This window comes from Saccopteryx leptura, chromosome 2 (genome assembly GCF_036850995.1).
Source record: "Saccopteryx leptura isolate mSacLep1 chromosome 2, mSacLep1_pri_phased_curated, whole genome shotgun sequence".
NCBI lineage: Eukaryota > Metazoa > Chordata > Mammalia > Chiroptera > Emballonuridae > Saccopteryx > Saccopteryx leptura.
This window is the reverse complement of record NC_089504.1, coordinates 382,191,471-382,209,111: the sequence shown is the minus strand read 5'-3', so window position 1 is coordinate 382,209,111 and position 17,641 is coordinate 382,191,471. Positions and strand designations below refer to the sequence as shown.

The window sequence follows — 17,641 nt, the reverse complement described above, 5'->3', positions numbered from 1 at the left end:
GTTCCTATCTCTCCTTTCCTCTCTCTAAAATCAATAAAATAAACATTACATTAAAAAAATTGATTTCTGAGAGAGATAAAGGGAGAGAGAGAAACATTGTAGTTCCATTTTATGCATTCATTAGTTACTCCTTATGTACACTGACTGGGGATCAAACCTGCAACAACATTTTATTTTTTATTTATTTATTTATTTATTTTCATTTTTCTGAAGCTGGAAACAGGGAGAGACAGTCAGACAGACTCCCGCATGCGCCCGACCGGGATCCACCCAGCATGCCCACCATGCCCACCATGGGGCGACGCTCTGCCCACCAGGGGGCGATGCTCTACCCCTCCGGGGCGTCGCCATGTTGCGACCAGAGCCACTCTAGCGCCTGAGGCAGAGGCCACAGAGCCATCCCCAGCACCCGGGCCATCTTTGCTCCAATGGAGCCTTAGCTGCGGGAGGGGAAGAGAGAGACAGAGAGGAAAGCGCGGCGGAGGGGTGGAGAAGCAAATGGGCGCTTCTCCTGTGTGCCCTGGCCGGGAATCGAACCCGGGTCCTCCGCACGCTAGGCCGACGCTCTACCGCTGAGCCAACCGGCCAGGGCCTGCAACAACATTTTAACCAACTGAGCTACTTGACCAGGGCTTAGAATGTCCTTGTTTTGTTTTAATATCAGGGTTATGCTGCCTTCTTAAAAATGAATTGGGAAGTCTTTTATTTTCTGAGTCTGTAACACTGGCAGTATTTCTTCCTTAGATGTTTAGATACTACACTTGATCTTAGCCAAAAGGCCGAGAAGCAATCTTCCTTAGATGTTTAGACCAGCGATTTTCAACCTTTTTATCCCATTTGCACACATAAACTAATTGCTTAAGTTCTGCAGCACCAAAAAATATTTCTTTTGCTGATCTGACAAAAAAAACAGGTATAATTTTGATTCACTCACACCAATGACTGTTGGCAGTTGTCATTTTTTTATTTGACAATCTTAAGAGAACAGAGGTCAGTGGCCATTACTAAATAATCAGGTATTGCATTTTTTTTTTTCTGTTAAGTGGGGTGGGAGTGGGGGATCGGTGGGCACAGACAAGGGCAAGACAGTAGGGAAAGAAATGAGAAGCATCAACTCACAGGTACAGAACTGTAAGGGAGGGCAGTGCTCAAGCCAGCGATCTTGGGCTTCAAGCCAGCAATCATGGGGTTGTGTCTATGATCCCACACTCAAGCTGGTGGTTTTGGGGTTTCAAATCTGGGTCTTCAGCGTCCCAGGCCAGCACTCTATCTACTGCACCACTGCCTAGTCAGGCAAGTATTACAAGTTTCAAAAATTCTTGTGGCACACAATTGAAATTGCTGGTTTAGACTCATCTTGGCTTTATAATAAAAATTATAATTATAATAATGTTATAACTATGTAATAATTGTAATTATACCTTAATCATTTTTAAACATTTTTTAAAATGTTTATTTGATTGATTTTAGAGACAGGAAAGGAGGGAGCAGGAGAAAGACAGGAACATATATTCCTCTATGTGCCCTGACCTGGTATTGAGCCAGCAACCTCTGCGCTTTACTTTAGGACAGTGCTCTAACCGAGTTATCCAACCAGGGCCATTTTTTCTTTTCTTTTTTTTTTTTTTTTTTTTGTATTTTTCTGAAGCTAGAAACGGGGAGAGACAGTCAGACAGACTCCCACATGCGCCCGACCTGGATCCACGCAGCACGCCCACCAGGGGGCGACGCTCTGCCCCTCTGGAGCGTCGCTCCATCGTGACCAGAGCCACTCCAGCGCCTGGGGCAGAGGCCAAGGAGCCATCCCCAGCACCCGGGCCATTTTTGCTCCAGTGGAGCCTCGGCTGCGGGAGGGGAAGAGAGAGACAGAGAGGAAGGAGAGGGGGAGGGGTGGAGAAGCAGATGGGCGCCTCTCCTGTGTGCCCTGGCCAGGAATCGAACTCGGGACCTCCGCACGCCAGGCCGACGCTCTACCACTGAGCCAACCGGCCAGAGCCTTCTTTTTTTTTTCAGAGACTGAGTGAGAGTCAGAGAGAGGGATAGACAGACAGGAACCGAGAGAGATGAGAAGCATCAATCATCAGTTTTTTGTTGAGACACCTTAGTTGTTCATTGATTGCTTTCTCATATGTGCCTTGACCACGGGCCTTCAGCAGACCAAGTAACCCCTTGCTTGAGCCAGCAACTTTGGGCTCAAGCTGGTGAGCCGTGCTCAAACCAGATGAGCCTGCGCTCAAGCTGGCAACCTCAGGGTCTCGAACCTGGGTCCTCCGCATCCCAATCTGACACTCTATCCACTGCACCACCACCTGGTCAGGCCATTATTTTCTCTTTAACAATAAAAACTGTGTGAATTGTATCTCTTCCAGGTCTGTGGCATGACTATCTTTCATATATTGAATAGTCCAAATTAATTTTTCTCTCTTTTTTTTTTTGGTTCTGACCTCAGCATTTCAGGTCAGTGCTTTAGCCCAGAGGTAGTCAATCTTTTTATACCTACTGCCCACTTTTTTTTTATTGTTATATTCTTCTGAAGTTGGAAACGGGGAGGCAGTCAGACTCCCGCATGCGCCCAACCGGGATCCACCCAGCATGCCCACCAGGGGGCGATGCTCTGCCCATCTGGGGCGTCGCTTTGTTGCAACCAGAGCCATTCTAGTGCCTGAGGCAGAGGCCATATGGAGTCATCCTCAGTGCCCGGGCCAACTTTGCTCCAATGGAGCCTTGGCTGTGGGAAAGGAAGAGAGAGACAGAGAAGAAGGAGAGGGGGAGGGGTGGAGAAGCAGATGGGCGCTTCTCCTGTGTGCCCTGGCTGGGAATCGAACCCGGGACTCCTGCACGCCAGGCCGAAGCTCTACCACTGAGCCAACCGGCCAGGGCCTACCGCCCACTTTTGTATCTCTGTTAGTAGTAAAATTTTCTAACCGCCCACCGGTTCCACAGTAATGGTGATTTATAAAGTAGGAAAGTAACTTTACTTTATAAAATTTATAAAGCAGAGTTACAGAAAGTTAAAGCATATAATAATAATTACTTACCAAGTACTTTATTTCGGATTTTCGCTAAGTTTGGCAGAATAAATCTTTATAAAACAACTTACTAGAGTTAAATCTATCTTTTTATTTATACTTTGGTTGCTCCGCTACCGCCCACCATGAAACCTGGAACTCCCTCTAGTGGGCGGTAGGGACCAGGTTGACTACCACTGATTTAGCCTCTGTGCCACCACAGGTCAGGCTCTAGGATGTGTCCTAAGGTCAAGACATTCTCTTCTGCATTTTGTTTTAAAAGCCTTTAAAGCAGGGGTCTCAAACTCAACTCAGCATGTGGGCCGCAGAGCAAGATCACAGCCTTTCGGCGGGCCGCACTAGGTCTACAAAAGGCAACTGTTACACAATACTTTTCTCATTGCAGTTGAAAACAAAAAAAATCAGTACAACAAGCAAAATTGTACATGCAATTTACTCAGTGTCACAAAACGACCAGAAACTGTAGTTCGCATCACAACTGCTGTTAACTAAGCTAATATCTAGCTAGGATGCTAGAGAAATGAAAAATACAAGTAGGCCCCTAGGCTTACTTAATTTTATCCAAAATATTTTGAACTTCGTGGATTAGTCTGCGGGCCGCACAAAATTGTTCGGTGGGCCGCATGCGGCCCGCGGGCCGCAAGTTTGAGACCCCTGCTTTAAAGTTTACTTTTAACATGCAGCTTCTGCAGTCCACTGGGAAATGATTATGTCAGATGTGAGGTCATTGGTCAATTCTTTTTTTTTTGTATTGATACCCAGTTGACACAATACCATATAGAAAAGCCCTTCTTTCCCCTACTGCGCTGCATATCTCTGTGTTTGTGTGTAGGTTTCTCTTTATTATTATTTTTTTTTCTGGCACCAGTAAGCAACACTGTCTTTTTTTTAAATTTATTTTTATTTTTTATTCATTTTAGAGAAGAGAGGGAGAGACAGAAGGGGGGGAGGAGCTGAAAGCATCAACTCCCATATGTGCCTTGACCAGGCAAGCCCAGGGTTTCGAACTGGCGACCTCAGCATTTCCAGGTCAACGCTTTATCCACTGCGCCACCACAGGTCAGGCGCAACACTGTCTTAACCACTGTAGCTTCAGGATAAGTGTTGATGCCTAGGTTTTGCTGGTTCTCAAGATCAAAACAGCTATATTTTTACCTCTGCTTTGTTATGTAAATTTTAGACTTGCTAATTCTGCTAGATAACTTTCTGGAATTTTGCCATTTCCAATGAAACTATAGCTGAAGTTGAGAATAACTTTCTGGAATTTTGCCATTTCCAATGAAACTATAGCTGAAGTTGAGAATAATAAACATCTGTTTAACATTGAGTCTTCCAATCCATGTATATATTACTGTTTAGCTCTTTCAATGTAGTTTTCAATATTCCTTACAAATATTTCATTGGATTATTTCTGGGTATTTGTTTTAATATGCAGTTGTAAGTGGTATTGTTTTCATTTCTTTTTGTTACACACATGACTTTTACTTCCTTTTTTGGGGGGGGTATTTTTCTGAAGCTGGAAACGGGGAAGGCAGTCAGACAGACTCCCGCATGCGCCCTACCGGGATCCACCCGGCATGCCACCAGGGGGCGATGCTCTGCCCCTCTGGGGTGTTGCTCTGTTGCGACCAGAGCCACTCTAGCGCCTGAGGCAGAGGCCACAGAGCCATCCTCAGCGCTCGGGCAAACTTTGCTCCAATGGAGCCTTGGCTGTGGGAGGGGAAGAGAGAGACAGAGAGGAAGGAGACAGGGAGGGATGGAGAAGCAGATGGCGCTTCTCCTGTGTGCCCTGGCCGGGAATTGAACCCGGGACTTCCGCACGCCAGGCCGACGCTCTACCACTGAGCCAACCGGCCAGGGCCATGACTTTTACTTCTTTACTTTAGATTTTATTTATTTTAGAAAGACAGAGAAGGGAGGGAGGAGCAGAAAGCATCAACTCCCATATGTGCCTTGACTAGGGAAGCCCGGCGTTTCGAACCGACGACCTCAGCATTCCAGGTTGACACTTTACCCACTGCGCCACCACAGTTCAGGCCTCCTTTCTAGATTCTTAAACTGTTTCTTTCAAAGTCCTGACGGGACTGACTATAGCCTCCAGTACTGCATGTTGAAGAGAAGTGAAGCAGGCCCACGTATACTTCCTTCTCTGTCTAGGAGGCACAATTTTCAATATTTTTCCCCTGTAAACATGGTGGGTTTTTTGCAGATACTTGCATCAAGGAAGTTCCTGGTCTTTTAGACATGGCTTTATTTCCATTACACTCTATCCTGAGTGCAGACCAACCTCCCCTAACAAGCTTCCCAAAGGCAAAAGGCTCTTGGGTTGATCTTTTGTCTCCCAGTCATCAAACTAGGAACTTGATTGTTATTAAGATTTTTTAGCCTGACCAGGTGGTGGTGCAGTGGATAGAGCGTTGGACTGAGATGCGGAGGACCCAGGTTCAAGACCCCAAGGTTGCCAGCTTGAGCGCGCGAGCTCATCTGTTTGAGCAAACCTCACCAGCTTGGACCCAAGGTAGCTGGCTCGAGCAAGGGGTTACTCGGTCTGTTGTAGCCCCATGGTCAAGGCACATATGAAGAAGCAATCAATGAACAACTAAAGTGCCACAACGAAAAACTGATTGATGCTTGTCATCTCCGTTCCTGTCTGTCTGTCCCTATCTATCTTTCTCTCTGACCCTCTCTGTCTCTGTAAAAAATAAATTAATTAATTAAAAAAACTACTTTTTATGCCTGACCAGGTGGTGGCGCAGTGGATAGGGTGTTGGGCTGAGACGCGGAGGTAGAGACCCTGAGGTCCCAGCTTGAATGCGGGCTCATCTGGTTTGAGCAAGGCTCACCAGCTTGAGCTCAAGGTCGCTGGCTCGAGCAAGGGGTCACTCGGTCTGCTGTAGCCCCCCCCCATCAAGGCACATATGAGAAATCAATCAATGAACTAAGGAACCTCAACAAAGAATTGATGTTTCTCATCTCTCTCCCTTCCTGTCTGTCCCTATCTGTCCCTCTCTCTGACTCTCTCTGTCTCTGCCACACAAAAAAAGGATATTTTATTACATTGTTAAAGTCTTTAAAGAGACCTTCTTTTCTTTGTTTTTGAGAGAGAGAAGGGGAAAGAGAGACATGGAGAGAATGAGAAGCATCAATTTGTAGTTGTTCGTTGATTGCATCTCATAGGTGCCTTGACCAGGGCGAGCCAGTGATCCTCCTCCTTTTTCATTTAAAGATTTTATTTATTGATTTTAGAGAGGAGAGAGAGAGGGGAGTAGGGGAAGGGAAGAGCAGGAAGCATCAACTCATAGTAGTTGCTTCTCGTATTTACTTTGACAGGGGAAGCCCAGGGTATGAACGGGCAACCTCAGCATTATAGGTGGAGGCTTCATCTATGTGCCGCCACTGGTCAGTCACCTTATTTTCTTGTCAGTTTATGGATTTAGATTTTCTCTCCAGTATTGTATATAGCGTTTCTAATTTTTCTTTTCTTTTTTTTTTTAAATTATTTATTTATTTATTTATTCATTTTTAGAGAGGAGAGGGAGAGACAGAGAGAGAGAAGGGGGGGAGGAGCAGGAAGCATCAACTCCCATATGTGCCTTGACCAGGCAAGCCCAGGGTTTCGAACCGGCTACCTCAGCACTTCCAGCTTGATGCTTTATCCCACTGCACCACCACAGGTCAGGCTAATTTTTCAAGATATATCATTTGCCATATTGCCAGAATCTATTTCATAGAATTTGATTTTTTTTTTTTTGTATTTTTCTGAAGCTGGAAACGGGAAGACACAGTCAGACAGACTCCCGCATGCGCCCAACCGGGATCCACCCGGTACGCCCACCAGGGGCGACGCTCTGCCCACCAGGGGGCGATGCTCTGCCCCTCTGGTGCGTCGCTCTGCTGCGACCAGTGCCACTCTAGCACCTGGGGCAGAGGCCAAGGAGCCACCCCCATCGCCCGGGCCATCTTTGCTCCAGTGGAGCCTTGGCTGCGGGAGGGGAAGAGAGAGACAGAGAGGAAGGAGGGAGGGGAGTGGAGAAGCAAATGGGCGCTTCTCTTATGTGCCCTGGCCGGGAATCGAACCCGGGTCCCCCACACGCCAGGCCGACGCTCTACTGGTGAGCCAACTGGCCAGGGCCTGATTTTTTTTTTTTAATAGGGACACAGAGAGTCAGAGATAGGGACAGACAGACAGGAACGGAGAGAGATGAGAAGCATCAATCATCAGGGTTTTTTTTTTTGTATTTTTCTGAAGCTGGAAACGGGAAGAGACAGTAAGACAGAATCCCGCATGTGCCCAACCGGGATCCACCCAGCACGCCCACCAGGGGCGATGCTCTGCCCACCAGGGGGCGATGCTCTGCCCCTCCGGGGCGTCTCTCTATTGCGACCAGAGCCACTCTAGAGCCTGGGGCAGAGGCCAAGGAGCCATCCCCAGCGCCCGGGCCATCTTTGCTCCAATGGAGCCTCGCTGCTGGAGGGGAAGAGAGAGACAGAGAGGAAGGAGAGGGGGAGGGGTGGAGAAGCAGATGGGCGCTTCTCCTGTGTGCCCTGGCCAGGAATCGAACCCGGGACCCCTGCACGCCAGGCCGACGCTCTACCACTGAGCCAACCCACCAGGGCCAATCATCAGTTTTTTGTTGCGACACCTTAGTTGTTCATTGATTGCTTTCTCATATGTGCCTTGACCGCGGGCCTTCAGCAGACTGAGTAACCCCTTGCTCGAGCCAGCGACCTTGAGTCCAAGCTGGTGAGCTTTCTGCTCAAGCCAGATGAGCCCACGCTCAAGCTGGCGACCTCGGGGTCTCGAACCTGGGACTTCTGCATCCCAGTCCGATGCTCTATCCACTGCGCCACTGTCTGGTCAGGCTAATTTGATTTTCTTTTTAAAGCCAATTTGACAAGCTATTTTTTTCAAGTATTGTGATTTCTTTAAAAAATTTTTTGTATGTTTCTGAAGCTGGAAACGGGGAGGCAGTCTGACAGACTCCCGCATGCGCCCGACCGGGATTCACCCGGCATGCCCACCAGGGGGTGATGCTCTGCCTATCTGGGGCATCATTCTGCTGCAACCAGAGCCATTCTAGCGCCTGAGGCAGAGGCCACAGAGCCATCCTTAGCACCCGGGCCAACTTTGCTCCAATGGAGCCTTGGCTGCAGGAGGGGAAGAGAGAGACAGAGAGGAAGGAGAGGGGGAGGGGTAGAGAAGCAGATGGGCGCTTCTCCTGTGTGCCCTGGCCAGGAATCGAACCTGGGACTCCTGCACGCCAGGCCGACACTCTACTTCTGAGCTAACGGGCCAGGGCAAGTATTATGATTTGAAATAATTTCTACTATGTTTGAATGTATTTCTATTAATGTTTATCCTAGCTTTTCTGTGCTCTTCCCTCTCCCTTATCTTCTGTTTGAGATAATCAAGATCCCTTATCTTGATGTTTCTGGGCCTTATAGCCTATATTATGGTGTCCTTTCTACAATATTTGAACTTGGCTCCTCTCTACCATCGTCCCCAAACACTACCTTAAAGCATTTTTTTTTTTTGACAGAGACAGAGAGTCAGAGAGAGACAGATAGGGACAGACAGGAAGGAGAGAGATGAGAAGCATCAGTTCTTCGTCGCGGCACCTTAGTTGTTCATTGATTGCTTTCTCATATGTGCCCTGACCGTGGGGCTAAAGCAGAGTGAGTGACCTCTTGTTCAAGCCAGTGACCCCGCACTCAAGCTGGTGAGCCCACGCATTCAAGCTGGCGACCTTGGGGCTTCGAACCTGGGTCTTCCACGTCCCAGTCCAATGCTTTATCCACTGTGCCACCGCCTGGTCAGGCAAGCATTTTAACTCTGCTAGTCCCTCAGATCTTGCATGTATTTTAGTTCCACTTTTTATTTATTTTTTTGACAGATGGAGAGTGTCAGAGAGAGGGACAGATAGGGACAGACTGACAGAAAGGGAGGGAGATGAGAAGCGTCAAGTTTTCGTTGTGGCACTTTGGTTCATTGATTGCTTTCTCATATGTGCCTTGACCATAGGGCTACAGGAGACCAAGTAACCCCTTGCTCAAGCCAGCGACCTTGGGTCCAAGCTGGTGAGCTTTGCTCAAACCAGATGAGCCCGCGCTCAAGCTGGCGATCTCGGGGTCTCGAACCTGGGTCCTCCGTATCCCAGTCCGACGCTCTATCCACTGCGCCACTGCCTGGTCAGGCTAGTTCCACTCTTTTTTTTTAAACAATTTTTTTGTTTGTTTTATTTATTTATTTTAGAGAGGAGAGAGAGAGGAAGAGAGGCAGAGAGAGAGACAGGGGGGAGGAGCTGGAGGCATCAACTCCCATATGTGCCTTGACCAGGCAAGCCCAGGGTTTTGAACCGGCGACCTCAGCATTTCCAGGTTGATGCTTTATCCACTGCGCCACCACAGGTCAGGCAAGTTCCACTCTTTTAATTTCTCAATATTTAGGTTTCTTTCAGATATCTTATTGATTCCTAACTTAATTCCATGCCACCAGAGAACATCCCTTGCATGATTGAGACCTCTTTTGTGCCCAGCATAGTCTGTGATTGTGAACAGAGACAGACCAGTGTGCTGTTGCCGCTGACAAAGTTTTATAAATGCCCATCAGGTCAAGATGGGTGATGCAGTTATTCAAGTCTACTGTGTTCACTAACTTTCTTGCCAGTTGTATCAATTGTGGAGAAAGTGGTGTTAGAACTTCCAACTATGATAGTGGATTTGTTCATTACACTCTTGAATTATCAAATTTTGCTTCATAAACAGCCACACATGATTATGGATGGTACATCTTTATTCATGTTTACCTTAGGGCTATGTTTTTATATCATAAGTACATTGGTTTCACTTTTTTTTTTTTAAGCGAGAGAGAGAAGTACAGATGGACATGGAGAAAGATGAGAAGTATCAACTCGTAGTTGTGGCACTTTAGTTGTTCATTGACTGCTTTCTCATATGTATCTTGACAGTGGGGCTCCAGTGAGCCAGTGACCCCTTGATCAAGCCAGTGACCTTGGGCTTTAAGCCAACAATCATGGGGTCATGTCTATGATCCCACACTCAAACCAGTGACCTCTGGGTTTTGATTCTGGGTCCTCAGCATCCCAGGTTGATGCTCTCTCTACTACATCACCACCTGGTCAGGTGGTTTCACAGTTTCTAATTCCTTTTAATTGGAGTGGTTAGTCCATTCATATCTCACATAATAAATGATGTAAAGTCATTTTTTCTAATTTCATTGTCTTTGTTGATTAGTTTTCTTCTCACCTGTATCTCATCTGCTATTTAACTGATCTTTTGCATTGTTTTTATTGATTGTTTTATTGTTTTATTGAGAGGCAGAGAGGAAGGGGGGGGGAGAGAGAGAGAGAGAGAGAAACATTTATTTTGTTGTTCCAGTTATATATTCATTGTTTCCTGTGATTGTGTTTCCATTGATTGTGTCCTGACTGGGGATCAAACCCACAACCTTGGTGTTTTGGGATAATGCTAAAACCGACTGAACTAAATGGCTATGGCCTGTATTTAAAAATTTTAGTGACTTATTTCTATGTTATCGTCTTTTGGGGGGGGGGGGTCTTTACTTCCTATCTGCTTAGGATAATTAGAGGGTCATAGTGGGTGGCAATAGATGGCTGCTGCTAGGGGCCAATGGCACAAAGATTTTAGGAGTCCCAGAGCAGAACATTTCAACATGAACATCAGAGAACAGGAAAAGACTAGGCAGAAGCAGGACAAATGAGTACTGGTTGTACTGAGGAGAGACATGGACAGGAGGCCAAGTGGCCTCCAGGGGAGCCCTGAGTGGAGACAGCTTTGGAGCGGGAGAGAGCAGTTAGGGAAAATGTTATGTTATTTTCAGGACTTCTGCACTGTGTTGAGTCATCTTTGTTAAGTCATAACCAGAGTGCCTGGCCTGAGTCCTGAGGAACATGCAGTGCCTGACCTCCCCTTACAGAGTGGCCACCCCTAACCCTAACCAGAGGGTCCCTGGCAGGCCTGTGAGTGCAGGCTCTGCAGCTGGATGGCCCTTATTCACCCTGTTCTTTCAGGATTCTGAGGAAACACTGTCCTGCTCTCTTCCCAGAACATCCAGGAATCACTTTTCAGCTGAATATGCACTTGTGACCAAACAATAAACCTGATATTCAAGTTCAACACAGCACTTGTTGGTTTTTATTTTCTTCATGTTGGTTAAATCTTAAGTTGAATATAATTTTTTTTTTATACACAAGAAAATACTTCATGTACCCTATGAGATAAGTCAGATGGGAATGTGTTCAGTGCAAACTAAGTACCCAACCTATGCACAGACAGTGCCATCAGATGATTGTCATTTGGTCTCACATGCCACATGGGCCACACCAAAGGAAGGAGCTGGGTGGCCAGGCTCTGCAGTGGTGCATTTTGTCCTAATTGTCCTATAAAAATAACTCCATTGGATGAAACGACAGGGCCATTGGCAGTTCACCCCTCTTTGACCTTGCATAGCGGCTGGCAAGGAAGGGCTCACAGGGCTCCATGATTGCGAATGGCCTGGGTGGGAGGCCCATGACAGCTGGTGCTTGATCAGCATCCTCAGTAAGGGATGTCATTCTGATAGTACTGGATCATGTCGTACGTCCGGCTCCTGGAAGGCCAAGAGTTAAGGGAAGCTGTGAGGAGGCTGTGCCAGTCTGGCGCCCCTCACCCCTGAGCCCTCCACGTCTGCTTCACCCCAACAGCTGCACTTCAGAGTCTCCCCTACTCCCTTCTCTGGAAGCGCATATACAAAATTGCAGACCCTCTGGCCTCCTGCCAGTCCCTCCGGTGCCTGGGACATTCCTTCCCCCACCAGTAGCTATGGCTGGCTGTTTGAGCCATATTCTGCACTATCTTCTGCCTGGCCTCTGAACCACCTTATGCTCAATGAGCCCAAAATGTGGGCTCAATGGGATTGTCCTTCTTCGTGCAAAGCCTGTTCTTGGTTCTGGGGCCCAGGCACTGGACCTAGGGGTCTATCTGTAGGAGGTGCCCTGGGCCAGGTGCTACTCTAGACCCTTCCTGGCATGTGGCACCCAAATGAGTGATACTGTGCTCAGCTGCCTACTTCATTTCACCAATAAAACAATCAGAAGAGACCTTCCATGTATTGCCTTTCAAACTTCTCTGACTCTGATGTTATGTTCCCCACATCTACCCTGAGCTTCCTCCTGTTTCTCTGCTCCCTTGTCAGCAAAACCACGTGGCACTGCTCCTGTGCTGTCACTGCCCAGCTTGCTCCCACGTGGCTTTTTCCTCTTTGTGTTGAGACCCACCTGGCACCAGTTCTTGGTCTTCCCAGTTCCGGCAGTCTATACCTCCCTGGGGCTCTGCCTTCAGCGTCTAAACCCACCTCACAGCTCCACCGCCCATCACAGCATGGCTGACTGGCCTATACCCATAGTGCCCTCCTGCTGCTGCTCCTCAGCCAGCCCTCTGGGCCATGCACACTTTCCTTGAGGCCCTTTTCATCCGTGGCTTCCTTGGTCCCACAGACTTAGCCCCAGCTGGGCAGTTTCTGGTCTTTAGGCCTCTGCTGGGTGTCTCCTCAGTACACTCCAGCCTTTTTCAACCAGCACCCCATTACCATGAGAAAGCTCCCTTTAGGGTGTTAAGGGACAGTCTCCCAGAACATTAGCTTCTTTGTCACCCGGCCCAGGCCTGGTCCCAAACAGGTGCCCAGAGGACACCAAGGTGTGGTTGGTGACACAAGAGGGGATGACTCACCTGTTGCTGAGGAAGCAACTCTGAATGACCTTCAGGATGAAATTCGCGGCCTCTCGCTCAGTCATGTTGGGGCTGAACCTATGCCTGGGGAGAGGCTGTGTCAGGGCTGCTGTCACCATAGTCGCTCCCTCTGGCCTGCCCTCCCCACACTGTGTGCTCTTGTCCCAGACTAAACTTAGCAGTTAGGGATTTGTTCAGCTGAGGGTCAGGCCTAGCTTAATATGGGGACACTTTTCCCAGCTAGCCTAGAAGTTTCCGACTTTGTACCCGGCACCTCCTGGGCTAAGTGGCTCCGTGGCTGGGAGAGGAATAGCATGGGGACTAAACCTCTGTGGCCCCAGGGCTCAGGGACGTCACTGCCTCCTTGATCAAAAGAATGGGCTTTTGGTAATGTCTTCAGCTGTAGCTGGTAGAAGCCAGGTCACCTCACAAATATAGTCTGCTAACAAGGTCGCAGCCTGGAACCCTGTCTGCTCTGGGAGAATACTCAGCCTCAATAAGAATCACATTTTGCCTGATCAGGTGGTGGTGCAGTGGATAGAGTGTCAGACTGGGATGCAAAGGACCCAGGTTCGAGACCCCAAGGTCGCCAGCTTGAGTGCGGGCTCAACTGGCTTGAGCAAAAGCTCACCAGCTTGGACCCAAGCTCGCTGGCACGAGCAAGGGGTTACTCGGTCTGCTGTAGCCCCACGGTCAAGGCACATATGAGAAAGCAATCAATGAACAACTAAGGTGTTACAACAAAAAACTGATGATTGATGCTTCTCATCTCTCTCTGTTCCTGTCTGTCTGTCCCTGTCTATCCCTCTCTCTGACTCTCTGTCCCTGTAAAAAAAAAAAAAAAGGAATCACATTTACTCCCACTCAAGAGGCTCCATCTTGGGGCAATTACCCTCCAAATGGCTTACGTGTTTGCCCAGGACCTACTTCAAGAGCTTGATTGTCTGGCCACGAAAGCAGGGCAGACCTGTGTCCAACATGAGGGTGACCAGAGAAACGACTGCATCCATGTAGGGCCTGGGAGAAGCAGGGAGGGAGGTGGACAGAGGCTGGTGAGTGCAGTAGCCCTGCCCACAGCCCTGTGGCTCACTGCCACCAACAGCTGCTCACTTGCTGGCTCCCCCCACCTCTCTGCCGCCTTTCATATCTCACCAGGGCAGACCATGTAGCATCTGGACTGGTGCTACTTCCACCCCAGAAAGAATGGGCAGTCAATGTTTCGGTCCCTCCGAGACCTCCAGCCATGGTTTTTGGGCCCAGCTGAGGAAGTCCAGGCTACAGCACAAAGGTGCCCTGACCCTCCTTTTCTTCTGTGGCAGTGGGCACCAAGGGGTGTGATGTAGGGTCTGACAGACTTTGGGTTGGAGTCCAATTGTCACCACACACTGCTGTTGCCCTTGGCTATGTGACACTCTGAAACCAGGACAGTGAGTCTCTGGCACACAGCCTGGGGGTGGCAGGTGCTCAGGCTTGAGTGAATAGGGTGCTAGAGGGGGGAGCTCCAGGCAATGACAAGTGAAGCCAAGCTCAGGAAGCTGCAGGCTATGGCTGGACTGACACTCAGGTCTGTAGGCTCTGGCATAGGTGGGCTGTGACAAGGTGACAGGAAAGTAAGGCCCAGGTACACCTGGGCTACCAGGTGGCCTCCAGCACCTCCTTGCTCTCTCTGAACCTTAGTCACTCCATCCATAAAGGGGCATAAGAAGGCCCCATGGGACCTTTTTGGATTTGGCCTTACTGGATGAGTGGCTGCCCACTCATCCAGACTCCTCAGGCTGCCCACACTCCTCCCCAGGGCTCACCGCACAGCCAGGTAGCCTCGGACACACATCTCCATGAACCATTTGAAGGGTGTGGCCTCCATCTTGCCTCCCATGATCATCACCATCTCATCTGTCAGCTTGATGTCCGGTTCCCAGCCAAGGTTGCCGCCTGGTGAGCTTTCAAACATGAAGCCAAAGTCTGCAAAACCCCCAAACGCCATTTGTGATGGAATCGGATGCCAGAGCAGATAATGTGGGTGTGCTTCCGCCAGGGCTCAGAGCTGCCAGCTCCCCATACCCCAGGAGCTGGCCACAGGCCGTGTTTCTTTAGGGACAAAGGGAAGCCACAGCAGAAGAAAGGAGAGGAAGCGGAGGCGGAGACCAGGCTGGAGCAGAGACACCTGTGCCTGGGCTGGGGAAGCTTGGCTCCAGTTTCTGATCCCAGAGCTCTCCATGCCCCATAGCTCCAGTTGCTACTCTCACTGCCCCCCCCCCAAACTGTCCTGCTGGCCCAACAGTTTGGCTCTCAAAACTGGACCTGAACCCTGACCTGACCCTTCCCAGCAGGGGTCCCAGCACCCTGCTCCTCTGTGGGGTGCCCCAGGCTTGAGGGGTAAAGGGAGAGGAAGAAGGAGGGCTGGGCTGCTGACCAATATGGATGATGTGGCCCTTCTTGTCTAGCATGATGTTGCCATTGTGCCTGTCCTTGATCTGCAGCAGGAATAGCAGGAGGCTGTAGGCAGCCATGCTTCGAATGAAGTTGTAACGGGCCTGTGTGAAAAGAGCCTGGTGGTAAGGAAGGCTGGGCCTGAGGGCTGCACCTTCCAGGGCCTGTGTGTGCTCCACACCTCCCATGGCCTGTGGTGCTCTTCTGACTCTATGCTGGGACCTCATGCAGGGGCAGTAGGCCCTTCCCCCGACACCCATTAAATAGCTTTCTCCTGGAGAGTCCATCTCAAGTGTTCCTTAAATCCCAAGGAAGTTTGTAGGGTGCCCTGCTTTTACCCCCAAATGTAGGACTCAAAAAAGCATGGATAAGAGGATGTGGGGTTCTGGGGGGCAGGGTAGAGAGCACAAACAAGCCTGGTTTGGGGGCTGTCCTGCTGGTCACCTGCTGGAAGGCCAATGTGGACTCGTCCCCATACTGGCGCGTGAAGTAGTCGTACATGCCGAAGTCTGTCTGGCGGCCCAGCTGGTCCCGAGAGGTGCAGTCAGGAATGCACTCGATTACCCCACACTAGAGAGAAACGCCAAGTACCAGGCCTGTGGGCTAACCATTCTTGGCTGAGGCCTGATGGGCAGCTTCCTGGGCTCCTGTGAAGAACTTACCCCGGGAGCAGTGGCCACCACGCGGTAGGGGAAGACAAAAAGGTCTAGGCCCACCAGCTGGAAGATGTTTTTGAAGAGGTCAATGATCTGCAGAGCCAGCATATCCTAGGAAACAAGGAGACACAGGGTAGGGGGCCAGCCTCTGCCTGCTCACACAACCCTTGGGGGCCCAGCCCAGCAGAGAGTGGGGAAGGGAGGGAGGCTGTAGGGAGCAGGAGATGGAGGGCCAGACCTCACCACCAGGGCTGGGCTGAGCCACACTGCCTGGTGGGGGATGCAGGTAAAAGGCAACCTCCAGGGAAGCTCCCTCTGGGCAGCTAGTGGATACAGAGCAGAGCGGGCCTTGTATAGGGCCCTGGGTTTGGAGAAAGGCCTGACTTACTCTGTGGCAACTGAACCAAATGGAAGCAAAGATTCATGTTTTTGCATACAAGGTTGGGCTGTGAGGCACACCCAAAGCCTTAGAGAGAGGTAGGCCTACCTCCCCAAGCCTGACCTGGGCCTGGACCTTTCCTTACCTGTCGGCAGTCGTCTCCCACTTTGAAGATGGCTGCCTGCCAGGAGACCTTCTGGCCATCGGCCTCTTGTGTGCCGTACTGGTCCTCAGAGTCTGAGCAGCACCGCAGACCTACATGTGGTGGGTGGAGAGGTTGCCCGTTAGCCTGAGAGCAGTGAGAGGCCCTCTGAAGGTGCCAGGGCAAACCCTGTTCACATTCCTAGAAGAAGCCATGGGAACCTTGGGGGTCATTATTGTGAAGCCCTGGTGAGGTTGGTAAGGGTCCAGAAAATGTCTGAGGTCAGCCGATGGAGTCACAGGGCCCAGTGGCTTTTCCTACAAACATTTAAACTTACGTGGATCCAAAGACAGAGCCTGCTTTTCATTAAGTGAGGACACAGGTGTGCCTGAGGTCAGTGGTGGGCACTATGAGCTGGGGGTCAGTGGAATGTGTCTGTATCCTGGGGTACCCGGGAGGTTTTGGTGTCCAGTGTTCAGGTAAGACCATGGCAGCCACATCTCTGCACTGGCTGAGGCTACACTCCCCCTGAACTGGGTTGACTATCATCCTCCCAAATTCATGGCCACCTGAAACCACAGAATATGACTTGTGTGGAAAAAGCGTCTTTGCACTTTTTAGGGTGGACCCTTTATCAGAAGAGGGGACTCTGGACACAGCACATGGGGAGAAGGCCAGGTGAGGAGAGAGGCAGAGGTTGGAGTGATGCAACTACAAGTCAAGGAGCTCTGACAGAATTTCCTTTATTGGAGCCACCTAGTCTGCAGTACTTGCATGACAGCCCGAGCAAATGACTACACCTCCCAAAAGCCCTGGCCACTCTGGGTTGTTGTTTTTTTTTCAATTTTTTTGTTGTTGTATTTTTCTGAAGCTGGAAACAGAGAGGCAGTCAGACAGACTCCCGCATGCGCCCGACCAGGATCCACCCGGCATGCCCACCATGGGGCAATGCTCTGCCCATCTGGGGCGTCACTCTGCCGCAATCAGAGCCATTCTAGCACCTGAGGCAGAGGCCACAGAGCCATCCTCAGCGCCCAGGCAAACTTTGCTCCAATGGAGCCTTGACTGCAGGAGGGGAAGAGAGAGATAGAGAGGAAGGAGAGGGGGAGAGGTGGAGAAGCAGATGGGCGCTTCTCCTGTGTGCCCTGGCTGGGAATCAAACCCGGGACTCCCACACGCCAGGCCGACGCTGTACCACTGAGCCAACCGGCCAGGGCCCTGGCCACTCTGTTTTAAGAGGAGGTCTCTTGGACTGACT

General features: G+C 49.9%; 1 protein-coding gene and 1 pseudogene across 1 annotated transcript in view; both read right to left on the bottom strand.

The window, feature by feature from the left end:
• Positions 1-660: 660 nt before the first annotated feature.
• On the bottom strand, positions 661-791 carry LOC136396307 (U2 spliceosomal RNA; annotated as a pseudogene).
• A 9,518-nt stretch (positions 792-10,309) lies between these two features.
• Positions 10,310-17,641, bottom strand: part of PI4KA (phosphatidylinositol 4-kinase alpha) — a 131,423-nt gene continuing 124,091 nt past the window's right edge. The window contains exons 48-55 of the mRNA XM_066365440.1: positions 16,387-16,496; positions 15,869-15,973; positions 15,651-15,776; positions 15,190-15,310; positions 14,579-14,738; positions 13,704-13,793; positions 12,777-12,860; positions 10,310-11,658 (exon numbers count right to left, since the gene is read on the bottom strand). Of these exons, the coding sequence (XP_066221537.1) occupies positions 11,607-11,658; positions 12,777-12,860; positions 13,704-13,793; positions 14,579-14,738; positions 15,190-15,310; positions 15,651-15,776; positions 15,869-15,973; positions 16,387-16,496 (848 nt within the window). The 3' untranslated portion in view covers positions 10,310-11,606. The remainder of the gene's footprint in view (positions 11,659-12,776; positions 12,861-13,703; positions 13,794-14,578; positions 14,739-15,189; positions 15,311-15,650; positions 15,777-15,868; positions 15,974-16,386; positions 16,497-17,641) is intronic.